General features: G+C 39.0%; 3 protein-coding genes across 3 annotated transcripts; 1 reads left to right on the top strand and 2 right to left on the bottom strand.

Annotated features, from left to right (window-relative positions):
- Positions 1-1,030: 1,030 nt before the first annotated feature.
- Positions 1,031-5,675, bottom strand: LOC103936512 (F-box/FBD/LRR-repeat protein At4g26340). Its single transcript, XM_048585473.1, is given in 5 exon segments — positions 1,031-1,639; positions 1,732-1,775; positions 1,778-1,859; positions 1,979-2,921; positions 3,390-5,675. Coding segments are annotated over 5 exon segments (1,518 nt in total). The 5' UTR covers positions 3,521-5,675; the 3' UTR covers positions 1,031-1,321.
- A 3,439-nt stretch (positions 5,676-9,114) lies between these two features.
- Positions 9,115-9,804, top strand: LOC103936511 (Werner Syndrome-like exonuclease). The gene has a single exon (XM_009346358.3). It carries the CDS (start codon positions 9,115-9,117, stop codon positions 9,802-9,804), a length of 690 nt encoding a protein of 229 aa, XP_009344633.2.
- Positions 9,805-18,377: 8,573 nt separating this feature from the next.
- On the bottom strand, positions 18,378-20,803 carry LOC103936518 (FBD-associated F-box protein At4g10400-like). Its single transcript, XM_048585911.1, has 4 exons — positions 20,637-20,803; positions 19,055-19,992; positions 18,759-18,893; positions 18,378-18,671 (listed from the first exon to the last, which is right to left on the bottom strand). Exons 2-4 carry the CDS (start codon positions 19,988-19,990, stop codon positions 18,378-18,380), a joined length of 1,365 nt encoding a protein of 454 aa, XP_048441868.1. The 5' UTR covers positions 19,991-19,992; positions 20,637-20,803.
- Between the last annotated feature and the right edge of the window lie 2,181 nt (positions 20,804-22,984).

The following is a 22,984-nucleotide window of genomic DNA, read 5'->3' as shown; positions in this document are numbered from 1 at the left end:
ATTAGGTTTGTACTGTACTTCACCAAACCCGAAACTACATATAAGGCAAGTGAAAAAGGTACATCATCTTGGGGCCGGGGGGGGGGGGGAACATCAGTCTAAAGGATTTGAAATCAGGGGGAGCATCCAAAACAAATCAAGATTTTAACGAGTCAATCGAAGACTTATGGTTATCCAAAGGGGAATGTTATAAATATGGTGGATGTCCATGCTGGCCACTAATCCACTAAGCTACAAATGGGAATAAGGGCTGTCTTCCACATTTATTTTTTCTAGGAAGCTGCCGAAGCTTGTTTTTCACTGCTCACACTTTCTGTATAAATTCAACACCCCACACAACACAAAAGAAATAGAGAGAAGCCACAAGGCTCACGGCAGAGAGAAAAAAAGATAGGAGAGAATATAGAGAGTTATCTTTGTACTCTTATTATTCCAAATTATAATGAAAGCACCGCCGCTGCGCCGATGACATACTCCAGTCATACTGATTGTAGAGGAACATCCTAAACTTTGTGTCTTGTTTCATTTATTCCACTACACACACCGTCGATTTCACAACAAAAGAGAATAATTAGGTCCACGATCACGAGAGAATTTTTGTGAGGCCAAAAGTTACATTTACCCTCAACCGAAGATGAAATAAAATATCTGAAGTAAAATTGATTATTAGATCATCTCGAATCAGTCGAAAATTTTAAAGTTAAATCAATGCACCGGAAAATTTGAGGTCATGTATGACTTTAGTGCCATGTCTAAAGTTAGATGAGTTCGAATATGTCTAGAGTTTAAAGTAGGATTTGCACTCTGAGGAAATACAAGAATTATATTTAACTCTACAATTGACCTAAATTTGTAGCTTAGTGCTCCAGTCTAATGATATTTATCTTGTAAGTAAGAGCCTTTAGATTCAACTCTCACTAAAGGCAAATTCGAACCAAAATATTATGGCTAACTCATTGTGATGTTTAGCTCATTCTCTTATCACTCGTAATCATTAACCGTGAATGTTACAAAATCTAATGGCTCAAAATGAGTGTAAAAATATTGTCCCTTTATCCTTGGATGTTAACAATGGAGAAAAACGGCATTACAAAGATGCAAGATTAACAACTGTTCAAGAAAATGGCAACGTCTGCAAAACAGTATTATATATTGCCCCTTCTATCATCATCATCACCGTAGGCAAGTCCACAGTCGAATTCCCAGAGAGTCTGAAGAACCTATCGAAAGTTGATACAAGAAAATATAGCACAGAAAAACAAACCGCAAACGCCCGATCACCTTCTAAAACGAAAGAGGATTGTTTTTTCTTTCCCGAATCCTAGAAACACACTGGATAATAATTCAGTTCTGAAACCCACAATCGCATTTCAACTTGACAATCGAACACCTTTGGAAACTGTAAAACTTCCCTGTATAAGTTGTCAAATAGATGACCTGGAATCGCTTTAATAGAAATGATCATCTTCTGTAGACAGGTCCGGTTCTCTAACAAATACTTTACCACTTGCACCTCTTCCCGCCTTCCCTTGAATCCGTTTACAGTGATTGTTTTGAGGTGCACCATCAGAGAAAGCGGCGCAAACTTTGGTGGATTAAGTACTTGCCGGAAGTCTACTTCATTGCATATGCTACAATCCTAAAAGGTATTCAAAAGAAAGAATGAAAGCATGAGAATCCAAAAGGCTACCATGTTATTAAAAGAGTAGCATAAGTGGAAGTACATCTTACCTTGTGTTCAAAGACGAGATGTTGTAGGTCAGGTGATTTACTGATAACTTTATTAGAAATCCCCAGTAACCGCAATCATAAAAAACCAGGTTCAATTGGTTCAAATTGTCAAAAGCAGGCAAATCACCCTACATCAAAATAGGATCAAAGTAAAGATCACAAAAGATATTCGTGCAAGAATTGAACATTTGCTACACATAATTCTGTCCCAAATATAACGTAACGAAACAAGTCAAAGACAACATACCTCCAAATTACGAATTGAAGGAGACAGGTACTTCACATTGGAGATATTTTTCAGAATATCAATGGCACGATCAGCCTGCATTTTATACTGGAGACTATATTCCACATCTGCAGATTCACCATTGGACAGTTCTTCGTACAGGAGGTCAACATTTGCCTTGACGGCGGAATTTGCATTGATTAACAATAAAAACTTTGACAAGCTATCCAGCTTGACGTCAAGGAATTCAAGTTTTGGAGCATTAACACATAATTTATGATCATTGCCACCATAAGCATTTCCATACGCTAAATTTATTACTAATTTCCTCAGTTCTGGTGCTGAGACGTTGACATCCACATCATAATATTCAAGGTATCCCTGTATTTCCAAATCTTCAAGTACAGGGAGGTAAGAAAAAAACATCTTCACTGAGATACCTTCAGGATGCTGAATTACAACACAGAGGGACTTGAGACTTGGGAAACACTTTGAGGCAGGAGGATTGGCAATAAAATTCAATTGCAGCTTCAAAACTTCTAGGTTTTTGCTCGTGAAAAGGGTCTGAGGCAATTCAAAATAATCTTCTGCATCTGAGTGAACAAAAAGATCAAGTTCACGAACATTGTGTCTAATTGCAGTGCATATCCAACGATTAAGAATAGACGGTTCGACGTCAAAGCAGGAAGAATGAAGACAGAATTTTTGGATGCGTGATAAGTCATGAGAGTCAAGTACACGATCCACAAATGCCATAAAGGCATTAACATCAGGGTAGTCATTATCACAAAAGTATAGATTGGGTACGGAAGTCCATATGTTCTTCCATTTCTTCGACAAAACAGTGGTCCTCACAGCATACTTCGTTGGAAGAAACGAAAGTGTACGACAAAGAACATCATTTGGTAATTCACTTATCCTATCACTAACTCCTTGATGCATTGGCCTCGAACTCATTTGTACCCTTCAGTTAAAATTGAAAAAAGAAAACAAATAAAATCTTTATTTAAGCTCAGCATATGGTTACTAGAATCTAATGGGGAAGTAAATGCGCCAACATTTTAGTATAATATATTTTGATATTTCATATCAAGCATTTACAAATAATGGCGGCAACAACACTGCATTTAACCATAATGTCTTCGAATGATAATTGCCTTTCACAGATATATTCCACCCATGAAATTCCACTTTGCCAAGAAATTTTTATTACTTAATGGAAACAAACAGATCCAAGAAGAAAATATTCGATACCACAACATTGTTCTGGATGCTTTATTCAATGAGGAAATAGAATCAACAAAATAAAGATTCTTCTTTCCTAGAGACAATCAACAGAAACGGTAAGACTTAAATTTATCTACTCCTCTATTAATTTGGCAGTTTTGGGTACCAAACAGATGGGAACGGTAAGGTAGTCAAAATATTATACCTTGTAAGAGCTGAGCTGCTGTGATGGCCCGGGGAAAATATGAATTGGTTGTCACCGCTCTGAAGTATGAGAGTGAAGCACAAAACAGAACACACATTTGACTTGGTACTAAAACAAATTATAAACAACATAATGAGTAATGACAAGGGGGAAGTTATGGTGGAAATGGCCCTTCCCCTTTGCACCACCACGTACCTAAAACATGCAAAAATTGGATGAGAGTTTGCAAAACATGCAATGAAATTTGAATTGTTCGGATGCAGTAATTTGGGATGAAGAAGCTCTTTCCTAGTTGGAATCTTATATATAAGATGATATGCCTGTTACCCTTGGATTTCTCGCAATCAGTGATTCTTTTCAGCTGATAATTGAAATAAAAAGATTACATTCCAAACGTATATTTCATTTTGACAAACCACACGGGAAAAGGAAAGGGGTTTCAAAATAAGGCTAAGGGTTGCGATTATTGCTCACCTTTGCTCTTGTAGAGGCTTGTAAGACCTTCGATTCGTTGTCTTAACGAGGTGCCAATTGGGGATCAAAATTTTGATCTTAAGGTTTTCAGTTTTGTCCGGCGGAAAGTTTGAGGGGGCTGAGGAGTCAATAAAGATCTATATATACCCGGAACACTTTAGTTTTCCGTCCACTCAGTTCTATTTTGTATTTATTAGAATTCATAAGTTGTCCATTTTTGTTAGAAATATTCTATAGATGTAAATTTTCCTTGTTTATTGAGCCCCTCTATGGTTTTTTTGCACATTAGCAGGAAGAAAGTAAGCAATCCTATTCATACTGAAATAATAAAATTCAGAAAATCATGTGCATCCATAAAGTGAGCCACTTTGCACTACACCAGACCAACAGGACCAAATTCTTCACCTTAAACATTGCATAGAGCCTGAGATTCACACATGACCCCTCTCCAAGTCCTAAGCAATTTTAATTCTACAGTATATGAAGAATTTATGCAATGAAAAACAAAGAGACTGCATATTTATGTTCACCCTTGATAACAGACTCATGCTAAAAGATCATCTTCAACGAAGCATCCATTGTTTCCATTTCAAACATCAACAAAGCTAAAATTAAATTCCTAGATAAAAACCCTTATAAAGCCAACAGTGTCACTTTGATAAATTCAACTTGACACGTCTTCGAACCCCTTTCAAAACATTAAAATTTGCTTGTATACCTTCTCTTTGTTAATCCAAATTCAGGAGCATGAAAAGTCATCTTCTTCAAGACTTCACCATTCTTAAGCAAATACTTTGCTACTTCAATCTCATCTACTCGTGCCTTGACTGCCCTTATAGCGACAGTTTTGAGCTGTGATAACAAACAAGAAGGTAGAAATTCTGATGCACTCCAATTAAGCTGTACGGATATATATCCGAAGATATATATATCAGATTTCTTCAAGCATTACGCCTAAGCATTCTTCATTGGATGTGGGCTGATTATAATACTCATTTTCTAAGACAAGACATTCTAGACCAGGTGTACTCTTGACCGACTCTATTAGGTGTTTCAACCAGAAGCAGCAGACAGGAGCAAGCAGTATCAATTTTCTCAAGTAAACAAAACTCCTTCGTGAAATATAAAGCATTAATCAAACAGAAATTCGTGTGAATATGAAACATTTGGTCATGCATAATATACTATTTGGAATCATAGTTGCCAAAAGGGGAAAACGACTTCAGTTATAAAGCTATGTTTGGTACCTGCCATAATGCAAGCGAAAATCTTTTCATGCAGGTGGCATTAAGCATCTTTATTATTTCCTTTCCATACCAAAACCATAGTAGTGAGTTTCTTTCAATCTATCATACATAATGACAATATGTCATGCACAGAACAAGTTAGGATATGCTTACCTTAAAAATATGACCCTAAAAATACAGATATTTGGCAGTGGAAATTCCGGCCAGAAGCTTATGCATACGGTTACAAAATGCATATTGTTCATCGTCTTGGTACCTCCAATTGACAAAAATCTTGGCTTTGACTAGGGGTTTTGTATCCTCCAGGATATATTTTGACAAAAGGTCCTCATTGAGATGAAATTTTTGAAGCTTTGTAGCTTGAAAGACCAAATGGAGTTCTAAAAACTTATTCTTATCCACTTCAGTTCATGTGCAGAGATGTCAAAGCTAAATACTTCTCCAAGATCTCAGTCAAAGTTCAAATCTTCAAGTACAGGGGCGACTTCCACTGAGTGATTTTGAGGATACTGAAATGTAACATGGAGGACTTTGAAACATGGGAAACAACCAGACGTCGGAATATTAGCCATACACTTTGACCACCACAGGTTCAAAAGGCAGCAACAACATCTCACCATCATCTGATTCAATCAAAAGATCAAGTTCCGCAACTTTTTGCCTAATGGCAGTGCGAATCCAACCATCAGCATGAGAGAAATCCTGGCTAAAATCCTCGGCAAGGGAATAAAAAACGCGGAATTTTTTAATGCTTGTTGATTCCCGAAAGAAAAGCACACAATAAACAAACTCTGAAAAGCCAGTAGAGGAGGAGAAATCTCGGCTGTCGAAGTTCAGATTGGGAACAGAGGCCCATATGTCCTTCCATCTTGTAGACAAAGTGCTAGTCCTCACAGCATCTTTTGGTACAAGAACCAAACGTATACGATAAAGAACTGCATCCGGTAACTTCCTGACCCTATCTCTACCTCCGGCTCGAATCTTGGATTCCGAACAACAACTCATTTGTAACCTAATTACACAAAAAACAAAAAATATCATCTATGCTTATGTTTAAATTACGTAGAAATTAAAGAAACCGAAAAGAGATGAAATTGTTCAAACCTAGAGGTCTCTGTAGACTTAAATTAAAAACTAAAAAGTTAAAAGCTCTTAAATTTATGCTCTGTTTTGTTACGCAGAATCTAAAACGTAAATAACAGCAATAATTGCAAATTTTTACATCAAATCCCACTGTCCCAGTAAAATTTTTACCGATTGAAACAAAAATTTCACCAGACATAGTATAAATACACAAAGTTCAGACTTGAACTTTCAGTTCTTTCCATTTACTTTTCTCAGTTTTCTTGGTAACCAAACAGATGGTAAGGAAATCAAAAAGTTAGGAAGAAATTACCTGATAAGAATTACGAGAGGACCAGAAAAATGCTAGCTTTGGTGAACGGTGAAGAAGCTGATTGGTTGCTGAGAAAACCGGGAGAGATTGTGGCGGTTTGCCCTTTTCATACCATCTCTGCAACTGCAACCGTCAAGTTTAAACGCAGCGCTGTAGCTCTTTCCTCCTTTGCTTCCACGGAAAATTGCACAATTACCACATGAAATTTCCACTTTTGTGGTAATTACCACACAGACTAAGCTATTTTACAATTACCCACCCAAATTTTAGAGTGTTTTACAATTTGACATATTTTCGCTCACAAGTCAGAACGGCCGATTTTCCTTTCACGGAGGTGATTTGAATTGGTGTCACATCCCGGCCCGGGTGGGACGACTTCCCGGGCCCGCTCCACTACCGTAGCACGATATTGTCCGCTTTGGGCTTACCATTCCCTCACGGTTTTGTTTTTGGGAACTCACGAGCAACTTCCCAGTGGGTCACCCATCATGGGATTGCTCTAGCCCTCTACTCGCTTAACTTCGGAGCTCCTACGGAACCCGAAGCCAGTGAGCTCCCAAAAGGCCTCGTGCTAGGTAGGGATGAGAATATACATTTAAGGATCACCCTTGGGCAATGTGGGATGTCACAATCCACCCCCCTTAGGGGCCCGACGTCCTCGTCGGCACACACGCGACCAGGGTTAGGCTCTGATACCAATGTCACATCCCGGCCCGGGTGGGACGACTTCCCGAGCCCGCTCCACTACCGTAGCACGATATTGTCCGCTTTGGGCTTACCATTCCCTCACGGTTTTGTTTTTGGGAACTCACGAGCAACTTCCCAGTGGGTCACCCATCATGGGATTGCTCTAGCCCTCTACTCGCTTAACTTCGGAGCTCCTACGGAACCCGAAGCCAGTGAGCTCCCAAAAGGCCTCGTGCTAGGTAGGGATGAGAATATACATTTAAGGATCACCCTTGGGCAATGTGGGATGTCACAATAAAGCCCAAAGCGGACAATATCGTGCTACGGTAGTGGAGCGGGCCCGGGAAGTCGTCCCACCCGGGCCGGGATGTGACATTGGTATCAGAGCCTAACCCTGGTCGTGATGTGCCGACGAGGACGTCGGGCCCCTAAGGGGGGTGGATTGTGACATCCCACATCGCCCAGGGAAGTGATCCTTAAATGTATATTCTCATCTCTACCTAGCACGAGGCCTTTTGGGAGCTCACTGGCTTTGGGTTCCGTAGGAACTCCAAAGTTAAGCGAGTAGCGCACGAGAGCACTCCCAAGATGGGTGACCCATCGGGAAGTTCTCGTGTGAGTTCCCAGAAACAAAACCGTGAGGGAATGGTAAGCCCAAAGCGGACAATATCGTGCTACGGTAGTGGAGCGGGCCCGGGAAGTCGTCCCACCCGGGCCGGGATGTGACAATTGGGATGTGCTATCACACATCCTAAATTACTTCTCACACATCTTTGTTAATGTTTGTCCGTTGATATTTTTTAATTCATTCGATTCAACGGTCGAAAATTAGAAGGATGTGTGAAAAATAAAATGAGGTGTGTGGATATCACACTCCTATTTTGCACATGGTTTTTTTCTCACCTTACACACACTCTTTGCTTTATCTTTGGCTTTCAAGTTAGTTTAGTTGGACGAGTTTTAGTTTAGTTGGACGAGTTTCACGAGTTTGGATTAATTACTTTATTTCTTATTCTTAATGTGATTACGAGTGACAAACAATCTAAATTTCGTGCTGGTATATATGGGATTACAAACGTAAATATTGAAGAACAAAGATTTCTGGAATCCACCAAAGATTCGGATAAAACCGAAAGGTTGTTTGATTATTTCTAATTGGCATTTTACCCAAACTAGTCCATCATAACGAAATCATTCCTCACTTTAGCCTCTGATTTGAAATTGATATAAGTAGTGCTGAGTTTGTCCATCACTCATTTTAGTTTTTTTTGTGAAAATCTCTTTTAAATAAGAAACAAAATAGCAAAAATATCCCCAATATAATAAACAATTAGCCAAAATGATTTGCCAAAAATCGAGGGTGACCATGTGATTTTTTCCTTACGTAACAGAGATTTTTTACGAAATGATCAAAATGATTGATAGCAGACAAACTCAGGAACCAGTTTTATCGATTTTAATCTCATGGACCAATGTGAGGAGCTATATGTCGATATCGATATGGGTTGCATTCGAGAAAAATGATAGAAAATTTAAAATGAAACATGTCATTGTAGTTGTTGATATTTAACCGTTATGTCAGAGAGAATCAGGCGATTTTAGCCGAAATTTCAAACACTAATACTAATCAATTAATTACATGTAAATTACAATTGGAAATATCTTATAAATTTATTTAGTGGTCATACATGTGGTCGTTCATCGGAGTACATGTGGTTGATCATACATGCGAATTAAAATTGGAAATATCTTTCTCCGGTGGCTTTCTCGACGACGGTGATACCTGCAGCCTGCGAGTGATTGTATGCATGCGACAGCCGACGGGTCTATTTATAACCGTTGGAATTGAAAACGCTCCGTTTGGGGTCGGTTTTCCACTTTATCAAAACCCAACCCTCGCATTGACCAATCCCAGAGGAGGATGGCGATCAGCATCGTGGACTACGAGCTACCGTACGACACCCACAACGTGTACGGCGTGTCGTTTTACAACGACAGAGTCCACACCATGGTCACCAGCAACTCAGCCATGGTGGAATCGTGGCTCTCCAACGTCACTCCCGCCAACCCCAACCACCGCATTGTCGGCCTCGACGTCGAGTGGCGCCCCAACAACCGCTACCACCACAACCCGATCGCCACCCTGCAGCTCTGCACCGGCCCCAACTACCCCGGCTCCCTTCAAATCCCGGCAGGCACGGTGCTGCCCCGCGTCTCCTTGGACCCCAATTGCCTAATATTCCAGGTTTTACACTCCGATTGGATTCCCCATTCCCTATCCACTTTCCTCGCCAATCCCGCCTTCACGTTCGTCGGCGTCGGCATCGAGAGCGATTGCGAGAAGCTGCTTTTAGACTACAGGCTGCGCGTCGCCAATGTTGTTGATCTTCGGGGTTTAGCAGCGGATAGGTTGGGGGTTTGGGAGCTGAGGAACTTCGGGTTGAAGCGGTTGGCGAGCGCGGTGCTGGGGAAGGAGCTGGAGAAGCCGAAGAGTGTGACGTTGAGCAGGTGGGACAGTCAGTGGCTTACTTATGCTCAGATTCAGTATGCTGCTGTTGACGCTTTTATTTCATATGAGATTGCTAGGCAATTGAATCTTAGGGGTGCTTAGATGGATTGGAATTCGACATTGTTGCTGATATTCTATTGCTTTAGTACAATTGTTTACAATGTTGGGTAGCTTTAGAAATTTGGATTAGAATGCTGGTTTAATGGAACATAATTAAGGATTTCGGTCGATATTGTAGATAACTTTTCAGCATCTGTATATACATGTATTGTTGTTCCTGATTGACTCTGTTCAGTGCAAGTTTGTGGAATGGAATAGAGATGTTGAAACTCAGAGACGAAAATCGAAATGTCAGGCTTTTGATGCGTTTAGTAGCGTAGTAGAAATTGTTTACAATGTTGGGTAACTTTAGAAACTTGGATCGCTTGCTGGTTTTAATCGGTCGTAGTTAGGGATTGGATCGATATTGTGGAAAGCTTTTGCTAGTGATGCTTTGTTAGTTGCAATTTTTGAGCTAGTTTAGTAATTGCTTAATGTTTTTCATTTGATCAGATGTTTCTGACTTTGGCATATGTATATACATATATTGTTCGTTTCTGTTTGAATCTGTTCAATGCAAGTAGGAAATTAATCGAACACCTCCTCGTTCGATTGCATGAATGGTATTACTTGGACCGACTGGATTTGGATCCTATTGAGCAAATATGTTGAAAGGGACTCCAAAATGCTCTGTTTGTAGTTATAAAATGAGACTGGTTAGGAATTTCGTCTAGATCTGCACCCAGAAGAATTGCAACTTAATTTTGTATTGGTCGAGACTTGATAGCATTGGTCAATTTTCTCATTAGATGTGTTGGCGGGTGTCCGTGAATTGCTGCTTAATCCTTCGTTTCTGACTGTAAGAGCCAGTTTCTAATATTATTGCGGCACAATGCATGTTATTATTTGACATATCTTGGGTAGGCTTCAAAGACTTAAGCTGTTAAAGATGTTCCGAAATTAGGCTCGCATGCATCATACGCTGCATGCGGGTTGATGCAAGCTCAAATTGTAAGCTTCATGTAGTAATGCACCGGGAAGTAAGAGCACCGACGTTATGTTTCCATGTTTATAATTCGAGCTTGCATAAAACTGTATTGCGATTTAATTTGTTTCATTCCCCCAATCTGTTTAGTTTTTAAGGGATTTGAATATGATGGGTCTGCATGCAGGCCACACCCCTCCACTCTTCCTCTCTACAGAAAAGGAAGAGAAAACTCCTCCCCTTTTTCTGTGCACCTCATGTGTGAAAATAGCTCTACACAGTGGAATGGTGCATCGGATCAAAGAAAAAATCCGAAAGGTTATGAAGCTCGTATGAATGACATTAATACAGACATATGTGATTAAAAGATAAAAACAACATTTAACAGTACCTTGAAAATCTGCCACACCACCACCGTCGCCACCCAAACGCATTTCCCTGCACTCTCTTTATTCCCCTAGCTAGTTGTAAAGTTGTTGAATGATTGTCATATTCTTGAAAAGTTGTTGAATGATTTTCATATTAATGAAAAGTTATCGGATTATCATATTATATTATTATTATTGAGTTTAAATAGCGAGATGAAGTTGTAATTTGCAACATGTTCACAAATAATGTAATTTTGCAGCTGATGGGTTAGCCAAATTGGATTTAAACAGCAAGAAGCCTCCTCCAAACCGATTACAAGAGATATACTTGCATGAAGCTGTTGTGTATTGTTACAACCCGCCCCTTATTTTCATGTATTTTATTCATCAAAGTAATGAAATTACAAAAATGCTCCTGACAGGCTAAGTGAAGATCCTAAGTGGTTTTATATGTAAAAGCATCTCCTTATGTAATTTCAACTTTTTCCTTTGTAATTTCCCTTCAACCAAAACTTAATAAGTAATTAGCTTAAGTTATTTCAAGCATGCCTCACCCCTCCATTCTTCCTTCCTCTTTCCGGCCAACCAGAGGTGGGAGGAGTATGCAGGTGATAAATTTTCACATCAACTTCAAAACCACCAGTGTTTTGGACGTGAAAAGGCACTGGGGCAACTCAAAAAGGCCGTCAGCTACATCATTTACATAAAGATGGAGATCGCGTTCAACAACATCATGCTTGATGCCGTGTGAATCCAACCAACAATTCAAGTTAAATCCTCGGCATCAGACCAACGAAGAGAGAATTTGTGAATGTTCGATGAGCCATGAAAGAGAAGCACATGGTCGACAAATCCCATAAAAGCAGCAGAGTCAAGCCAACGTAAATCTCTATCGTTGAAGTTTAGATTGGGAATAAAGGCCCATACATTCATCCATCTTGTAGACAAAACCGTGGTCTTCACGGTACCTTTTGTATGAAGGAACGAAAGTATGTGACAAGGAACTCCATTTGGTAGTTTACCGATCCTATCTTTAGCTGCGACATGAAGCTTTGGTGTTTTAAATGGAGAAGTTTTCCAGGTTCTAGAACTACAAGCAAAAAGCAAACAACAAATTGTTTACAGAGATGAGAATTACAAAGGTTAATACTTGAATTTACTACTATTGCTCTATTGTTTTTTCCCCTCAGTTTTTGTGGCAACCAAACAGATCATAACAAATCAGAAGGTAAAGAAGTCAAAAAGTTACGAAGAAAAATTACCGAATAAGCACTTCTGGTACGGCCAATGAATAGTAAAAGCTCTGATTGGTATATGAGAAACGGTAGGAAAATCCAAGAAAATGAGAACCGCAGTATTGTCAGGTGTTGATTATTGGCTCAAACAAAGTAGTCTAAAACCAACAAATGATGTCGGCTACTTTCGGCTACTTTTATTGTTGGCATGCTACATGTGGGAAATAAAAAATGGATGCACTTACAGGTGGGAAATAAAAATTGGATGCACTTACAGGTGGGAGATGCACTTATGCCTAATTCTTTATTACTTGATGAGAGGCCTTGGCCTATAAAAGGAGATGTAGGCATAACTCAAATATAACAAGGAAGAAAGGAAAATAGCAAGAAGCCATTTGGCATAGAGAAGAATTTTCTCAAATTGTCTTGCTTTGTATTTTTTTTTGGTTTTCTCTTCCTATTGTAAGTGTGTGAGCTTGGGTTATTCGGGTCTTTGGGAAATTGAGTGATAAACACTATTGTATGTTCTCATTGATTATGGTGAAATACTCCGTCGTCTCCAAACTGGATGTAGGCATTGCCGAACCAGTATAAATCTTGGTGTTCTTGTTGGTATTGTTCCATTTATCTGTTATCAGTTTCTAGGGTTTATTATTTTTCACTCACACTTGTTGAAGCTTCCGCACAACAAGTGGTATCAGAGCCCAGTTTTTCGACTAGGGCTTTGTTTTTTTCGTGGGAGTGAAGAAAAAAAAAAAGGGAAAATTTCTTGGCGCTGCATTCCCGTGAATAGTGCTGAAGAAAATGGCTGGAGATGAAGGTGAACCTGTGAAGAAGAAGGAGTCAGCACCTACATCCAACAGACCTACTACAAGGTTAGAGGTTGATAAATTCAATGGCTCTAATAATTTTGGTATGTGGCAATGTAAAGTTATGGATGTCTTGTATCAACAAGAGTTGGATATGGTTCTGGAAGAGAAACCAGAAGATATTGACGACAAGCAGTGGACGCGAATTAATCTTCATGCTTGTGCTGCTATTCGATCATTTCTTGACAAGGAGTTGAAATACCCGTATATGAAGGAAACTTCTGCCAAGGAGTTATGGACAAAATTGGAGGAAAAGTATATGACCAAGAGCGCAGAAAATCGGCTCTTCCTGAAGAAACGACTCTTCCGTTTTCAGTATAGTCCAGGTATTTCTATGCATGAACACCTAAATGATTATAATAAAATACTTGCTGATTTAGCAAACCTTGATGTGAAAATTCCTGACGAGGACAAGGCATTATGTTTGTTAAATTCATTGCCTGATGATTATGATCATTTGACAACTACCTTGTTGTATGGAAAAACCGAGGTGAAACTTGATGAGGTGTCTGCGGCATTGGTGAATCATGAGTGTCGTAAGAAGGAACTAAAGACTCACAATTCACAAACCGAGGCACTTGTTGCAAGGGGTCGAACAGTGGAAAGAAAATATGTGAAACGGGGAAAATCTCGTTCAAAGTCACAAGGGAAGTTTCTTGCTAAAGATGAATGTGCCTTTTGCCGCCAAAAGGGTCATTGGAAGAGAGATTGCCCCAAATTGAAGAACAAAGAGAAGGAGAAAGCGGGCCCTGAAGCAAATATTGTAAACCAAGGAGATAATGATCTCAAGTTTGCTTTGGCTAGTTCATCTACTAATGGTCACTCCAAGGAGTGGATTTTGGATTCAGGTTGCACCTATCATATATGTCCCATTCGAGAATGGTTTTCTAGCTTCGAGGAGCTGGATGGTGGAGTTGTTTTGATGGGTAATGATAATGCCTGCAAAACACAAGGGATAGGCAAAATCTGTTTGAAGATGCATGATGGAACAGTCAGAGAATTAAGTGATGTTCGGTATATACCGGATATGAAGAAAAACCTTATCTCTCTGGGAGCTTTGGAATCCAAGGGTCTTAAGATCACCATGAAGAGTGGAGTTCTTAAAGCTGTGTACGGGGCACTGGTGGTGATGAAAGGTATAAGACGAAATAACTTGTATTTCTTGCAGGGAAGTACAATTATTGGTGGAGCAGCCATAACCGAAGCTATTGACGATAGCACAGACACCACAAGGTTATGGCATATGCGTCTAGGGCATGCTGGTGAAAAAGCGTTGCAAGGATTGGTGAAGCAAGGTTTGTTGAAAGGTGCAAAGGTATGCAAATTGGAATTCTGTGAGCATTGTGTGTTTGGTAAGCAAACTAGGGTAAAATTTGGCACTGCTATTCACCACACTAAAAACATTCTTGATTATGTTCACACTGATGTTTGGGGACCTTCCAAGAATGCATCTTGGGGAGGTAGCCATTATTTTGTCTCCTTTGTTGATGACTTCTCTAGAAGAATATGGGTGTACACCATGAAGCGTAAAGATGAAGTCTTGAAAATATTCCTGAAGTGGAAAAAGATGATTGAAACTCAAAGCAATCGAAAGATCAAGACTCTCAGATTAGACAATGGGGGTGAATATAAGTCTGGTCCTTTCTTGAAAGTCTGTCAAGATGAGGGTATCGTGAGGCACTTTACGGTTAAGGAGACACCACAACAAAATGGAGTGGCGGAGCGCATGAACCGTACGTTGCTTGAGAAAGTCCGGTGCATGTTATCTAATGCTGGTTTAAGCAAGGCATTTTGGGCTGAGGCAATCACTTATGCAAGCCATATCATTAATCGATTGCCAGCTGCTGCAAACGAGGGCAAAACGCCCATGGAGGTATGGTCTAATAAACCTTGTACTGATTACAAGTTCTTACACATATTTGGTTGTCCTGCTTACTATCATGTCAGAGAAAGCAAGTTGGATCCAAGAGCAAAGAAAGCTCTATTTATGGGCTTTAGCACTGGCGTGAAGGGATACCGACTCTTGTGTCCAGATGAGAAGAAATTTGTTGTAAGCAGAGATGTGACCTTTGATGAGGCTGCTATGGTTAATCAGAACAAGCATGAAGGTGAAACTAAAGCAACCAAGATCATGAGCAACACAAAGCAGGTGGAGTTACTGAAGACTCCAGCTGTCCCAGTAAGGTCCGATGTTACAAACCCTAGCCCTACAGTTAATTCTGATGATGAAGACGTGGATGATGAAGTAGAGGCACCTACACAAGAGCCTCCACAGCAACAAGACTATATTGCAACCAGAAGATCGAGAAGGGAAATTTGAAAGCCTGTTCGATTTACTGATATTGTGGCATATGCACTTCCCGTTATTGAAGATGATATTCCATCCACCTACAAAGAAGCTGTCATGAGTTCAGAGTACGAGTTGTGGAAGAAATCTATGGATGAGGAGATGAAATCTCTTCATAAAAATAAGACTTGGAAGCTGGTTCAGTTACTAAAGGGGAAGAAAGAAATTGGTTGTAAATGGGTGTATGCCAAAAAGATGGAATCTTTGGGAAAAGACAATGTAAGATTCAAAGCCAGATTGGTAGCTAAAGGCTATGCTCAGAAAGAAGACATTGACTACAATGAGGTATTTTCTCCTGTAGTAAAACATTCTTCTATTCGTATTCTGTTGGCTTTGGTTGTGCAGTTTGATCTTGAGTTGGCCCAACTTGATGTCAAGACTGCGTTCTTACATGGTGATTTGGAGGAAGAGATTTTTATGTCTCAGCCAGAAGGTTTTAAGGTTGCTGGAAAGGAAAATTGGGTTTGCAAATTGGAAAAATCATTGTATGGCTTGAAGCAGTCTCCAAGACAATGGTACAAGCGATTTGATCGATTTATGATCGGGCAAAAGTACACAAGAAGTCACTATGATCATTGTGTATACTTTCGCAAACTACAAGATGGAACCTTCGTTTATCTGCTTTTATATGTTGATGATATGCTTATAGCATGTAAGAGCAAAGTGGAGATTGAAAGGTTGAAGACTCAACTGAGAAATGAATTTGAGATGAAGGACTTGGGAGAAGCTCGGAAGATACTAGGTATGGAAATTGAAAGAGATAGACCGAAGGGCAAGATTAGTTTGTGTCAGAAGCAGTATTTGAAGAAGGTACTACAACGTTTCAGGATGAATGAAAATTCAAAACCGGTTAGTACACCTCTTGCCCCTCATTTCAAACTTAGTGCTTCTATGTCTCCTAAAACTGTTGAAGAGAGTCAGTACATGGCTCAAATTCCTTATGCAAATGTTGTTGGTAGTTTGATGTATGCTATGATGTGTACTAGGCCTGATATTTCACAAGCTGTTAGTATTGTTAGTAGATATATGCATAATCCAGGAAAAGGGCATTGGGAAGCTGTGAAATGGATTCTACGGTATATTCTGGGTACTGTGGATGTTGGTTTATTGTTCCAGCAGGATAAAATTACTGGTCAATGTGTTGTTGGATATGTGGATTCTGATTACACAGGTGATTTGGACAAGCGTATATCCACTACATGTTTTGTATTCACTATTGCTGGAGGTCCAGTAAGTTGGAGGTCGACTCTGCAATCTACAATTGCTCTGTCAACTACTGAGGCAGAATACATGGCTGTAACAGAAGCTATAAAGGAAGCCATCTGGCTTCAAGGGTTGCTTGATGACTTAGGGGTTCAACAAGACCATGTGGATGTTCATTGCGACAGTTAGAGTGCTATTCATTTAGCAAAGAATCAAGTTCATCATGCACGTACGAAACACATTGACATGAGGTTCCATTTTCTTCGTGAGATTATTGACGAGGGAGATATTCTTCTTCAGGAGATTGGGACCGCTGACAATCCTGCGGATATGTTAACAAAGCCAGTTTCGTTGCTCAAGTTTAAGCACTGCTTAGACTTGATTGGCATTTGTAAAATTTGTTGATTGCCCCATGGGGGAGTGGGAGACGACTATTGGGAGTTCTAATTAGAGGGTTTGCGCCAAGGTGGAGATTGTTGATTATTGGCTCAAACAAAGTAGTCTAAAACCAACAAATGATGTCGGCTACTTTTATGGTTGGCATGCTACATGTGGGAAATAAAAAATGGATGCACTTACAGGTGGGAAATAAAAATTGGATGCACTTACAGGTGGGAGATGCACTTATGCCTAATTCTTTATTACTTGATGAGAGGCCTTGGCCTATAAAAGGAGGTGTAGGCATAACTCAAATATAACAAGGAAGAAAGGAAAATAGAAAGAAGCCATTCGGCATAGAGAAGAATTTTCTCAAATTGTCTTGCTTTGTATTTTTTTTTGGTTTTCTCTTCCTATTGTAAGTGTGTGAGCTTGGGTTATTCGGGTCTTTGGGAAATTGAGTGATAAACACTATTGTATGTTCTCATTGATTATAGTGAAATACTCCGTCGTCTCCAAACTGGATGTAGGCATTGCCGAACCAGTATAAATCTTGGTGTTCTTGTTGGTATTGTTCCATTTATCTGTTATCAGTTTCTAGGGTTTATTATTTTTCACTCACACTTGTTGAAGCTTCCGCACAACATCAGGAACGTGAACGTCTCAGGCTCTCCCATCCTTGCAAAGTTTCAAAACTCGGTACTTCTTTCTTCTATTCGAGGGTACTTTAGTTTTACTAACATCTTGAAAATCATCAAAGTTTCAAGTACTTTCTTTCTACACAAGTATTGGAAAGTGCTTCATTAACACACACTTCGCAAGTTCTTTAGAAAGTACTTTTGTGTATCGTACTCAAATGTAGTCAAAAGCGATTTTACTTGTAAAATCGTCATTTGCAGCTTTAAGATTTCGTTAGAAGAAAATAATTTCCACAACACTATTTATGCACACTCATGTTTATCTGCCGACCTTTATATCGAGTGCAGCAAAAGACAATAAAGGACCAGTTTAAACATGAATGTGCGTAAGGAGAAACAAACGTGTACAAAAATCATTTCTTTTGGTTGAGAGGGGGCTCAATGCCCAAACCAACGAAGCAGACAACATTACTATGGAAAGGGGCACCAATACAAACGAAAATATTGAAACTAAAATGCAAATAGATTATTCAGTACCATCTTAAGAAGAACTACATAGTTTGCTTTAGTTTTCTTTCCCAAAAGAACCTTTCTAAAACGGAGAATAAAATCCCTAGAACTCATCATGCTCAAATTCCACTTGGCATGCCTTCGAACCCCTTTCAAACCAACAAAATTCCCTGTATAACTCCTTTTTTTTCGGCTGAAAGTAGTTGGTAAGAATATTCATCCTATTCAAAACTTCGCCATGTTTCAGCAAATACTTTGCCGCTTCCATCTCATCCTCCCTTCCCTCGAATCGCAATATTGAGATGGTCTTGAGGTGCGATGACAAGCAGACAGGCACAAAAGCTGGTGGATTCCATCCATGCTCCAGGTGTCCATAATCTTCGTCGCAGATTAAACCCTGACAGTTATTTGAGGAAAGAATCAAAAGAGAGTCATTAAGAGCAACATGCTGGTATTACGTAGCAGACGAGGAGATAAAGCTTACATCATAAAGTTGTATGACAAGATATTCCAGCTTTGGTGATCTCTTGAGCAACTCTGTTAGCAAATTCCAGTGATTGCATTCATAAAGATCCAGCTTCAAGTGGTTCAAATAATCAAAAGCGGGCAGAAGGCCAGGCTTCATGAAAGACAGAGTACTGATCAAAGATAAACTTTTGCAGAAAATTAAACATTTGGTTATGCACTATACAATATCTCAAATCATAAATTTTCCAAAACGAGAAAAGGGCATTAACCGCAAACAATAGGTTTGGAACAAATAAAGAATAATATACTTACCTCCAAAAGATGAACTGAAAGGGTTAGATGCTTAACATTGTGAATCCCGGCCAGAAGCCTTCTTGCACGCTCAACAAAGCACGGTGCTAATGCACTTGCATAATGTTCAGGAAGATAAATCTTGGCTTTGAAGAGATGGTTTGCATTCTCCAAATGGTAACTTGAGAAACCCTCCTCTCTGAGATCAAACGTTTCAAGCTTGGGAGCGAAAATAAAAAAAATGTCCCCATCTTTATCAAAATCATCATAGTCCAGACTTATCCTTAACCTCCTCAATTCAGGAGCAATGATTTTGAAATTGAAAACTACACCATATCGATGAGAACCTTCTATTGCTAGATCTTCAAGTACAGGGCAGCTCGAGAAAAGCTTACAGATTGAGTCATTAGTAGGCTCTTCAAGTACAACCCGAAGGAACTTGAGATTCGGAAAACTCCCTGATGCGGGAACATTGGTAATAAAATTTGAACCCAATTCCAGAACCCTTAGGGTTTTGCACGTGAATACGCTTTCAGGCAACTCGAAGGTTTGGCCTTGATATGAATCAGCCAAAACACTAAGTTCAACGGAAAGATCAAGTTCAACAACATTATGCCTAACAACATTGCGAACCCAACGATCAATATGAGAGAATCTGATGACGTCGTCACACAAACAGTGAAGACGGAATTTTTGGATGTCTGATGTATCATGAAAGGAAAGTACACGCTCAACGAAATTAAAAAGGTCACCGGAGCGAGAGAAATGCCCACGGCGGATGTCTATATTAGGAATAGAAGCCCATACATTCCTCCATCTTCTAGACAAAGCGCCGGTATTCACACAACATTTTGTTTCGAGGAACGAAAGTATGTGCAAAAGCAACGCGTCTGGTAATTCGCTGATCCTATCTCTAACATTTTCTTTGCCCCTTGACCTCAAGGACTTCAAACACATCCCTAAAAACATGGTAACAATGTTGTAAATTTAAAGACAGCTTAAGCTTTCGTACTTAATAATTCATATAAAAAAAATTCAATAAATTATGTTTCATCTGAGTCAGAAACAACAAATCAAAGCAGATAAAAGCGCATGCATGTTCTTACCCTTGTATCAATAAAATAAAATATAAAAACGATTTTTCAATGACTTATGTTTTATTTACATGAAAATGGATGCGGATCTAAATCGAAAGAGTAAGACCTTTTGACCTAAAAACTTACATGGTAAGATCTGGTTTTTATTTTTTATTTTATTTATTTTTATATATATAAAAAAATTTCCTCTATATTAGTCAGAAACAACAAATCAAAGCGGATAAAATCTCATGCATGTTCTTACCCTTGTGTCAATAAAATCAAAAATAAAAACGATTTTTCAATTACTTATGTTTTATTTACATGAAAATGGATGCGGATCTAAATCGAAAGAGTAAGACCTTTAGACCTAAAAAATCAAAGGGTAAGATCTGATTTTTTTTTTCTTATAACAAAAAATTCCTCTATATTCTTTTCTGTGTTTTCTCGGCAAACAAACAGATGGTAAGTCGTTTGACAGAAAAAAATAGATGGTAAGGATGTCAGAAATTCAGAAGCTGAAGTACCTGATGTGAGCTTCTGGGATCGGATGGACCCAGAAGAGTGTGATCAGATTTGGTGGTTGGTGGATGATAAAATTGTGATTGGCAGCTGAGAAACGGTGAGGAAAGCTAAGAAAGTGAAAACCTGAAGAGCAAACCCTATCGGGACTTATTTTAACCGCAGCCGCTGCTCTAAAAGTGCGAACATTTCAGATTCTCTTGACTCGAGAATTTATATAAAGTCACCATCTTTGACCTTTTTACTTTGGTAAATGGGGTTTTTGTTCCCAACCAAACGTGCGATTCCACCAATGGTAAATAAATGATAAGCAAACAAAGCACATGGATACGGTAGGAGCTTTTGTGTGTGTGTGTTTTTTTTTTCCAATAATAAAGAAAAGCTATTTTTTAAGTAGAAATAATTCTTTTTGGAAATGAAAAGTTGTAAGAAATGAACAAAAATGGTAGTGATTCACAAATACTGTGTGGAAACGAACTAAAAAAATGAGATATCGAAGTAGTACTTGTAACGTCGAATAATTAGGATCAAATTCCTTGTATAGCTCCTCTTTTGCACACTGAAGAGCCAAATCCAACGAGAGCAAGCACTCATTCTTTTACTAAGTTCTATCCGTTTGCAAGATGTGTGCGAGAAATCCGTCCAAGTGCACTGAGAAGTAGTGCATTCACTATTTCCCTTAGGAGCACGAGGTTAGCGATGATTGTTTCAGCCTGGGAAACAGTCAGTCGATGTAGGGATGAAACAAGCACAACTTAATTTCGCTTGTTCATCCATCTTTTCCCTTTGAAAGCTCGTTTTGAGGAGAACTTGGTGAATAAAGCATTGGTGGTACTTCTCCCTGGACGTGACTTTGGCCCTCCTGTTTGTTGAAACATGGAGATTCAACATTTCACTTTCTTTCACATTGTTGAAATAAGATACAAATCTAATATGCATTGTCTTCATTCAGATAATGCTCTACACAAGTTACAACTACCTTTTACTTCCCTTTACAGAATCAAAACAAGTTCCAAATTTAAGTTTTTATAGTGTACTTCTTAATTGCATACAACCTACAACAGAATCACGAAGCATGAGGAAAAGAGAAATGTGGAAATGTTTTCTTTCTGAAGGTTGAAGCGTGTTCATTGTACCCGACATAGAGCTTTTTCTCTTCTCACTTCTCGTTAATATGACTGTGGCACGAATGCAAATGCAAGTATCTTCAGATACAAAAGAGCCCACGACAAATAGTTTCATCTTAAGAGTGACAACGTTGCTTTAATATATTATTGCCAACCAGGATCTTTCAAAAACACAGAATCGAACTTCAAGCAGAATATCCTGGAAAAAAATAAAAAAATAAAAAAATAAAAAAAAAGTCATCTTAATCAGATTCGACTTGACATTTGACAAGTTGTTGAACCCCTTCGAAACCTTCAAACTTTAACCTATGCTTCCTCTTCTTGAGATCCAATGCCAAGTTTAATAATCATCTTATGCAAAACTGCACCAACTTTTGACAAATAATTTGCCGCTTCCATCTCATCCTCCCTTCCCTAGAATCCCACTATCGAGATGGTCTTGAGGTGTGATAACAAACAGATCAGGCACAAACTCGGGTAGACTCAATTCACGCTCTGGGTATCCACAATATTTATCACTGGCAACATCCTGGCAGTCATTAATTTAAAGAAAGAATAAAATGAGAATCATTAGGAGCAGCATGCAGATATTGCGTAGCAGACGAGGAAATACAGCTTACATCATGAAGTTGTAGGGCAAGATATTCCAGCTTTGTTGTTCTCCTGAGCAACTCTATTAGCACTATCCAGTGATTTGAATTCATAGAAAGCAAACTCCAAGTGCTTAAAATTATCAAAAGCGGGCAGAAAGCAAGGCTTCATGAAAGAGAGAGCATTGATCTAAGATAAACTCGCGCCGAAAACTAAGAATTTGCTCATGCACTATATAATATCGCAAATCATAAATTTCCATAATAAGAAAAAAGGCAAGTAGCAAACACTACGTTTAGAACAAATAAAGAATAATCAGAACAATAGATGTGGGGCAAAATATGGAAAAGTAGAGGATGCAAGGATGTCTTTTTCCTTGACGTGCTTTGGTATATCATGGAGGGACATTTGCGAATACAGACGGTAAACTTCTTATTCATTTACGAATCTGTTCTTTTATTTTAATTATTATTTTTGATTTGCTTTCCAAAGCAGCCAAACCTAATTATGTACTACTTAATTAGTTTCTTCATTCCTGCAAATTTATTAAGTCTAAATTTGAAAAAAAAATTAAAAATCATAAGCCAGCATGAATGCCTCACGCCACAACTCTTCCATCCTTCGAAATTACCTCT

This window comes from the organism of the source record quoted next, unplaced genomic scaffold, assembly GCF_019419815.1.
Source record: "Pyrus x bretschneideri cultivar Hongxiangsu unplaced genomic scaffold, Pyrus_bretschneideri_v1 Contig23, whole genome shotgun sequence".
Classification (NCBI taxonomy): Eukaryota; Viridiplantae; Streptophyta; class Magnoliopsida; order Rosales; family Rosaceae; genus Pyrus; species Pyrus x bretschneideri.
The sequence above is the reverse complement of the archived record's forward strand: the minus strand, read 5'-3'. Positions and strand labels throughout refer to the sequence as shown.